At 45.8% G+C, this 9,229-nt stretch overlaps 1 protein-coding gene across 1 annotated transcript in view; it reads left to right on the forward strand.

The window, feature by feature from the left end:
- ITPRID1 (ITPR interacting domain containing 1) overlaps nucleotides 1-8,910 on the forward strand; it is an 89,861-nt gene extending 80,951 nt beyond the window's left edge. Inside the window, 4 exon segments of the mRNA XM_026019136.2 lie at nucleotides 2,978-3,105; nucleotides 4,085-4,196; nucleotides 4,641-4,913; nucleotides 4,915-8,910. Of these exon segments, the coding sequence (XP_025874921.2) occupies nucleotides 2,978-3,105; nucleotides 4,085-4,196; nucleotides 4,641-4,913; nucleotides 4,915-4,947 (546 nt within the window). The 3' untranslated portion in view covers nucleotides 4,948-8,910.
- The last annotated feature ends 319 nt before the right edge of the window (nucleotides 8,911-9,229 follow it).

Below are 9,229 nucleotides of genomic sequence, written 5' to 3' on the forward strand. Positions count from 1 at the left end.
ACTTGATTAAGTCTTATGTATATGTGAGTTCTTCATAATAATTTATCAACTTAAAAAAAAAAAAAAAAAAAAAAAAAACCTTTCCAGAAAAGAAAATGAGATCATCTGAAACAAGACTTTCGGATATCAGAAAATTCTTCTATAATGCTCATGGTTTAGATTTAACTAAAACGAAAGCACACGCAGCTTAAAAAGTTAAGATGAGCCCATTCAAAAGTGAAGTTTCAATGCTTTCTGGTGGTGTTGCTCTTACAATTGAAGTTAAAGTTTGTTTTAATGGGTTTGGGTCAGTCGAGTAGACCTTTAATTCATTGCCTTTGGGTTATAACCCGGCACTTACATTGGAAAAAAAAAAAAAAAAGAGTTTAAAACAGCTTCTTTTCTTTTTTTCCTTGCCTAAGGTTGCCTTTTTTTTTTTTTCCTGAAATGTCTTTTTAGTACTTCCAAATGGCCAGAAGATGGCACTGTTTCAGAATCTTCCGCCTCACTCCCTTCTCAGGGAAGAAAGGCCATCAGTCCCAAATCCCAGCCTGCGTGCCTTCCAATCACAAAGGGTTACCCCAAAATAACTAGAGGAAGCATAAATTTAATGTATCTAAGGCTCAGCCCCCTTGAGGCTTTCCATGTCCCTGGCCTCACCATCCCTAGAACTTGGTCAGCCTGTAGGAATCTACTAGGACCCTTCAACCAGGTCACACCTAAGGGACAAATAACTCATCCCAGTCTCCAGCTATGTGGATCAATTAGATTTTTTTAAAGATTTTATTTATTCATGAGACACAGAGAGAGAGAGAGAGAGGCAGAGACACAGACAAAGGAAGAAGTGGACTCCATGCAGGGAGCCTGACAGGGGACTCGATCCCAGGTCTCCAGGATCATGCCCTGAGCCAAAGGCAGATGCTCAACCACTGAGCCACCCAGGCATCCCGCTCAGTTAGATCTTGAGAATAAAAGAATGAATCAGACTTGAAAGGTGACCTTTTTTGACCGTGGACAAGTCAGTTTGCCGTTCTGCGTCAGAACATTTCTCTTCAAAAGAGCCCTTCATGGTCTCTGAGATCCTTCCCGATTTCAAGAGTCATAGTTGCAGTCACCTTTGAAGCACGCTTGCTGACATCAGTAACACTTCAAATACTCCTCTAACCGGTGCAAATGCACCTACACCGAAGCAAAAGTAATTAGAGAGTTTTGCCATGTAACAAACGTTACTCACATATAAAAATTAGGGGACAGAATCAAAACCAAAGTCTCAAAGCAAAATGATGAGGAGCTTTCAGTATAAAAACATCACTTATAGGAAAGTATTTCTGTTATGACAATTCCAGTAAAAATAGCCATGAGGCTGCCAGGATCTTGGTCATTGAGTTTTGGGAGGGAAGAGTAAGAAATCTGAGACTTCCTAAAAAACAGGGCTAAGAGGAATTAACACAACTGTTAAGACTGATCCCATGGAAGGAAGAAAAAGAGAAGGTTGAGGGAGGGCATCCAGGAAAATCAATTTCCTTTAAAGAACTTTCCAGAAGCCCCAGTCCATGCTCTCTGCTTTCAACTCATCGCCGTCCTACTGCAAGGGATGCTGGGAAATGTCATTTGTTAGACACACTGTTGCCCTAAGATATTAGAATTCTGTTCATGTGAATAAAGGGGGAGAAGACAAGGAGCAGGCAACTAGCAGACTCTGGCACAATCCTCTGGGAGACAGGGAGGGGGGCCAAACCCATGGACTGTAGTGAGAGCATTAGGGTCTAACAAGCATTAGTGTCACTTAAAGTCAGATGGGTAAAAATAAATAAATAAATAAAATCAGATAGGTAGAGATGCTGGGTTCTGGATCATACATTCTTCAAAGCACGATCCAACCTGGGCTGGAAAACAAGGAAGGTAGCTAGTAAGAACTCAGGGAACCATTAGGCTCCCAGCAAATGGACTGGACTTAGGGGCTGCAGGAAGATATGGGAATCAGGAAACCAAAGCAGAAGCACAGACACGCAGAGAAAGTAACATTTAAAGAATGATTCTCATCAGGAGCAACAAGGAGCAGGTTTGGGAGAGGAGACAAGAGGTCAATTCTAGACTCTAGTTGATGAAGAGCCTGGGACGCCTCATTGATGCCTGCCTTGCTCTGGATGAGCTTGTTAGCTGCATGGAGCTCATGCTGCAGATGTCACTGTCGGGGATTGTGGCTAAGCAGGGCTGAGGCTGATTTAAAAATATATATATATATGCAGACTTCTTCTAACCTAACATATACCATCGGGACAAATGTGTTCAGTGTCATTGAGATTCAGAGTGAGGCAGTATTCAACGCCCAAGTTGAACAAGATTTAATAGGACTCAAATTTCCTAAGCATAAGCCCTCACCTTGGCCCTGTATCTGCATCCTGGTAACTGCTACCTCACCTAGTCCTTCGGACCCCGGTAACCCCGACCTCACCTAGTCCTTCGGACCCCGGTAACCCCGACCTCACCTAGTCCTTCGGACCCCGGTAACCCCGACCTCACCTAGTCCTTCGGACCCCGGTAACCCCGACCTCACCTAGTCCTTCGGACCCCGGTAACCCCGACCTCACCTAGTCCTTCGGACCCCGGTAACCCCTACCTCACCTAGTCCTTCAGACCCCGGTAACCCCGACCTCACCTAGTCCTTCGGACCCCGGTAACCCCGACCTCACCTAGTCCTTCGGACCCCGGTAACCCCGACCTCACCTAGTCCTTCAGACAGCCTGCCTGTCTCCAGGACATAATGTCTCCAAGAGCCAGTCGACAACCAGTGCTGCCCTTCTGTCCCAGCCAAGTGTTGCCTCCACTTGCCTGGAGAAGCCAAAGGCTGCGCTTTCCCTCTGTTCTTCCCCACAGGGTAGCGACAGGGCTTCCTTGCCGACAAGAGAACCCCAGTGGGAAGGCCGCCGGAGCGGAGGGGAGCTCTCACAGTGAATCAGAAAGGACTTCCTTCTCAGCTCTTTCTAATTGTTCCCAGTGCACGGTCCACGAGATGGAAGCAATGAAGGCGGTGTGCCAGAGTTTCCGGGAGCATTTAGAGGAAATTGAACAGCATCTTACAGGACAGCAGGCACTCCTTTGCAGGGACATGTCAGAGGAGGAAAGGTAATTATTGAAGAGAGTCATAAAAGCAAGCAGCAGCCCACACACCTGGAGCAAGGAAGGGGAATCAGGGCAGGACAGATGAGCACCAGGGAGCAGGACTAATGAGAAATGAGTCCTTCTCCTTTGCTTTCCTGTTCTTGTCCTTGCTTTCTCAGTGGGAGTCTATGAGAGCTATTTGCTAGATAGCAAAACTTATTCTGGAAGGCCAAGGCTATTTGAGGTCAGGAGATGGGCAGTCAGCTGGGAAGAAGGGGCTAGCCAGCGGGATGTCTTCCACTGATGTGAGTGGGGCCTATGCAAATGTAAGCGTTGGGGGTTATGAGGGTTTTGAAAATCTGCATTATGTTCACATAGATTAAAAGCATATGTCCCAAAAGTCATTTCTTGCTGCCTGGGCCCCGAGGGATGGAAATACGGTTAACTGCAAAGGGGCACAGGAGTTTTTACTGGGCGGGTGGAAGTGGTCCCCAACTGACTGGTGGTGACTGATACAACTTGGCACGTTTACAAAAAATCATCACATTGTGCTGTTAAAATAGGTAAACTCGGTGGGATGCAAATTATTCTGCAATCGAGTTGTTTAGAAAAGGAAAGAAAGAGAATCTGCCCTGGTGGTATATGCTATGTCTGCGACTGATGCAAATGAAGAAGGTGACATTACCTTTTAAGAAATGTCAGAGGAGGGAACCTTGGGTGGCGCAGCGGTTTGGTGTCTGCCTTTGGCCCAGGGCGCGTTCCTGGAGACCCGGGATCAAATCCCATATCGGGCTCCCGGTGCATGGAGCCTGCTTCTCCCTCTGCCTCTCTCTCTCTCTCTCTCTCTCTCTCTCTCTCTCTCTGACTATCATAAATAAATAAAAACTTTTTTAAAAAAAAGAAAGAAATGTCAGAGGAGTGACCTACATCTTGAGAGGGATGATGGAGGGCGGGCGCTTGGAGGCCACGTGAAATCTGATCGCTTCCTGTTCTTTACCTGCAGGGAAGAGGCGGCACACCTGCAGACCCTCCGCCGGGCCCTGCGGCAGCAGGTGGAGGAGCTTGAGTTTCAGCTGGGAGACCGGGCTCAGCAAATCAAAGACGAGATACTATCGGTATAAGACGGTAGGGGGGGTGGGAGCTGACTGCATCCTGCCACCGTAGGAGGGGGGCGTTAAATCAGAATTCGGTGCCATCAGTTTCAGATTCTGGGACTACACCTCTATTTTAAGTATAAAGAAAGCGAAGCCTTTGCTCAAGGCCACGTGGCTAGCAGATGACAATTCAGGATTCGAACTCGGGTCACCTAATTCCTGTGCCAATCTGACCTCCTCCCCTGTACGTGAGAGATAGGTTATCATTAGCCATTTTCTCAATGAGAAGAAGAAACACAATTTGGGGGCAGGTACGGCTTAGTCACTGCCAAAATCAGCTGCTGGCTCACAGAACCCACTGGAGAGAATCCCCCACCCATGAGTACCTTTCCCACTAGTCTGGCTTAGCTATTTGATATGAATACGGTATGTTGCCCACTGTTTCTGTTCTTATTTTCCTTTTAGCAGCTTGAGTTTCTCACCGAGGAGCAACCTGAACACTATACAAACCTGCATGACTGTAACTGGACAGAAGAAAAGAATGGCCACAGTTCGTGTGCTAAAGTCCACCGGGCCATGGACCTCTGGGTTGCCTTGCCTCCCCGCGGTGGCCGGCAGGCTGCCAGCTCCAGTGTGACCCATCTGGCTGCCTTTTCTCCACCTACCTTGGAGAGCAGCCCCAGGATGTCTCCCTCAGCTCGAGCAGAGTCAGGTCCAGCCCCTCTGTCAAACTGTCCTAACTGGAGAAAAGGGTACAAACATCTTCCTCTAGGTCAGAGAGGGTTTGATGACCTTCCAACACAATGAGCACATTCTAGCCAGACAGGGAAATCTAAGTTGCCCCTGAGAAGTGTCTATCAACCCTTCTTCAGCTTTTTAAAAAAATATATTCTATGCTGCGTTTCAACCCAAGAGAAACTCAATATTTCAATATTTATTCAATACAGACTAAGTGAGCACCTACTATGTGCCTGGCACCAGGGAATACACGGTGGCCAAGATATATGGTATCTCTAGGTATAAGTGAAATTTGCCCTGTGGAAATTTAGAGTCTGCTGGGGGAGATGAATGTAGACACGTAAAGACATGTGGATTTGAAACTGTGAAAATGCTCTGAAGGAAATAACAGGGTTTTATGAAAGAGAACATAGCATCTGATCGAGATCAAGATGTCAGGAGGGCCTGGCTTGAGGAAGTGACAACAGAAGAGAGAAAGAAAATCCAGGCCTCAGAAGGACCAGACTTTCTAACGGCCTGAGGCAGTCAGCCCCTGGAAGCATCGATGAAGCTCCTACCTTGTGCCAGGAAATCCTCTCATGCTGGAGACAGCTGTGAATAAGACAGACGTCCTACTCATAAAGAGTTGGATGGAGAGGGAAGAAAATGGGAACAGCAGACAAGATAATTTCAATATTGACAAATGCCATGGAGAAGACAGTGTGGGAATATTGTAGAGACTGGCATGGAGAAAAAGCATCCGGCATTCCTTAGGGTGACGGCCAAGGCCTTGCTGAAAGGAGGTTATCTGGCTATGACCTGAATGGTGAGGAAGAGGAAGCCATGTGAAATCTGAAGAAGGAACCTTTAAAGCAGAAGAAATGGGAAGTTTAAAAGCCTTGAGACAGAACCAGCCAGAGGTGCTGAGCACATGAGTGTTGGGAACGTGGAAGAAAGAGGAAGTCCGGGGGCCAACTGTATGCTGGAGTCTGAGAGCCACGATCCTTCTTCCACATGGGAGCATTACAGGTTCTAAGCAGGACTGTCACGTAGTCTGGTTTACATTCAACCTCACACCGACGGCCTGTGGGGAACACACCGCTGGGGACTTGCAGCTAGGCAGCCCTCCCAGTGACGAGGCTGTTGGTGTAGTCCCTGCTGTGAGAAGCAGAGTGTCAAGTTGCTTCCATGCAGCTAGGGAGGCTTGGGAGCCCCCCACCCCACTGAACCGTGGGATGCACTGGCAGTCTTGAAGTACTGGAGGAATTCTAAGGAAAGGAGAATGCGTGAAGAATGGAAGAGTCCAGAAATGTCATGGAAAAAAATAATCCTTTGAGGGAAGTAATGATGTGTAGGAGATGTGCAGGTGGAGGTCACTTCCAAGCCAAGAAACTAAGAAGCTATTTCTTTTGAAACTACCCACTACTAGAATGGACCTCCTAGCCCATCTCGTGCTTCATCCCCCTTGCTTCTTGGAAACCCTTTGGCTTCGGTGGAACCCTCATGCCATCTGGACCATCCCACAGTTGACTGCACTTTCTCAGAGTGTGAACATCCCCTGTCATCCTTAATTCTCTTCTTTTTCACTCTCCACACCTACTTCCCCAATATACGCAGTTCACAGGTACCTATACCTCCAGTCCTTGCCCTCTCCAGAATTCCTGTCCAGCATTTTCTACTCTCAATAACACATTTTCACCCTGAAGGCTTGCCCGTATGTCTCGCTCAGCATCTAACACTGATCCTGTCATTTCCCTGAGTCAGTTCATCTTCCTGATACTTCCTGGTCCATGGCATTGCCGTTCTTCACGTGCAGACTCAGAGCCACAAGTTCACATTGTCTCTTCGTCCTCCGTTACCTTCTTCCCTCAGAATCAACAATCACATCACTGCCGAGTGTACTGCCACAATGTCATTCCCAGAAGCCTCTTTGAAACCTATTACTAGGTGAAGACCCAACTGAGGGGCCTCCTAACTGCCTCTAGCTTCCTTCTCTCTGAGCTATGCTGGCCTCTGCCAAAGTGGTCTCCCTGAGGCATCACTTGGGTCATATTACCCTGGCCTAGGGTGAGTAGCCAGGGAACACTTTTAGGCTATCCTAGAGAATTAGAGACAAGTCACAGGATCACTTTCCAGAGCAGTCTTGCACCAAACAACCTCTGTGCCCTGCAATTGTTATGTCCCTCTCTTACTCTCCCACTGCCTCATTTCTCTTGAACACATCCTATTTTGGCTCCTGCATCATGGTTCAGCTTCCAGCCCCAACTTGACTCCTGGTATATTGCATTTGTACTCCTCCCCAAGATTGCTTCCCTTTCTAAACTTTTCAAACTTTTTTACTCTTTCCCTGGGTCAGACTCTAGGCTCCCTGGTTTATCTCCATTTCTCCAATATAGACTTTGAAAAGGTTGCTGTGTTTCTGCCTTGACAATCAGGCAGATGCCTTCAGAGATGATAGAGGTAGAAAAGGAGACCTATTGCCCTCAGATGAAGGGCGGCATGTGGAACCCCCAAGGATCACTAAACATCTCATGGCATTTCCTTGTTTTTTCTCTGAACTCTCCAACAAAGGGCACAAAAGGGGAACCAAGATATAGAGAGCTGCTTGTCTCACCCAGAACCTTTGCTATCTTTAGTCCTCAATGACCTGATTACCAACACTAGTTCCAAATACCATCTCCTATAGCCCATGCCCTTTCTCCCCTAGACATGAGGCCTCTAGAAGCCCAGCCCACCTCATGACCCATGGGTTATGTACTAGTGTCCCCCATGGTTCTCTATCCTGAATACCCTCTAGGCTCACAGAGAAGCTTTAAAAATACTGACATTAAAGCGTCACCCAAGATCCATTAAACAAGAATCCCCAGGGATGGGATCTAGGTATCTGTAGGCTTTAAAAGCTCCCCAGATGATTCTGACATGCAGTTAAAATTGAGGATTGTCAGGATCCCTGGGTGGCTCAGCAGTTTAGCACCTGCCTTTGGCCCAGGGTGTGATCCTGGGGTCCCAGGATCGAGTCCCATATCAGACTCCTTGCATCGAGCCTGCTTCTCCCTCTGCCTGTGTCTCTGCTTCTCTCCCTCTCTCTGAGTCTCTCATGAATAAAGAAATTAAAATCTTTTTTTTAAAAATTGAGGATTGTTGTTCTAGATGAAAAGGCTACCCTACAATTCCATTTTACAATTCCATTTTTCCTATTGGTTTTCTAGGGTCCCTCTATTCTTTTCTCATTTTTCTTTCTATACTACCCCTCTCAGCTAAAAAAGTTTTTCACAATTTATTGGCAATCACTGAATAACAAAGGAGAAAGGAAAAATGATGTGTGGACTTTATTTCTATTTTTACAACATTGACTTCTACCTTGATCATCAATTCCTACATTTCATCTTTATTTATAGAGAAGTAGTAAACAGATGACTGTATTTTGTCTTCCTTCCTTTCCCAAAAGTCCTCTTCCAAATTTGACAAACAAGATTAAATATACATCTTTGATTAGGTAGATCAGTGTAAGGATTATTCGTTTCTTTAACACCTTCCTTCTCTTGCAGGAAATGTCTGTATAAAATAGCCAATTACAAAAATTATGGAAATGTAGGTAGTCTTCTAAATGTATATGGTTGTTCCACCACTAGGACACAGCACAAACATTCTAGAAAGGTGAGCAATTAGACAATGCCTACAGTGTAAACACTATATGTAAACGTAAAACTGTTTTGAATATTATTTATGGCACACGAGGTATGAAGCAAGTCTCTCAAGGATAGAATCTACAACAAGCGCTCAGGTGACTCGACTACTCTGATCTTATGATGTCCCCTAACTTTCATCCTTCCACCTTTTCCATAAATAAGCTTCAAAAATGCATGTGTATATCATAGTATGTATAACAGCTACCATGTTTCACTCCAATATCAATGTACTCAACTTAAGGCATCATAAAACATTATTGTTATGGAAAGAATGTCAAAGTGTTTTCCGGAATTACCCACAAAGTAAATGCCTTCCCTCTCAAAACTTATGGCATCCCTTACTGGCCTATTCTTTTATATCAGTGTGTGATACACAATGTCCTGTATCAAGCACTTACATTATAATCCCTTATTTTCAAAAAAGGGTTCACAGCAAAACTGCTCACTGGGCTTAGGGAAAAATTTTTTTTAAAGATTTATTTATTTATTTGAGAGAAAGAGAGAGAGTGCGTGAGAAGGGGGAGGAACAGAGGGAGAAGAAGGGAAAAGCATGAAGCCCATTCAGAATTTGATCCCACAACCCCCAGATGAAGATGCAACCTGAGCCTAAACCAAGAGCCCAGTGCTCAACCTCTCAACTGACCCAGA

The sequence above is a fragment of the Vulpes vulpes genome, chromosome 7 (assembly GCF_048418805.1).
Source record: "Vulpes vulpes isolate BD-2025 chromosome 7, VulVul3, whole genome shotgun sequence".
NCBI classification, from domain to species: Eukaryota; Metazoa; Chordata; class Mammalia; order Carnivora; family Canidae; genus Vulpes; species Vulpes vulpes.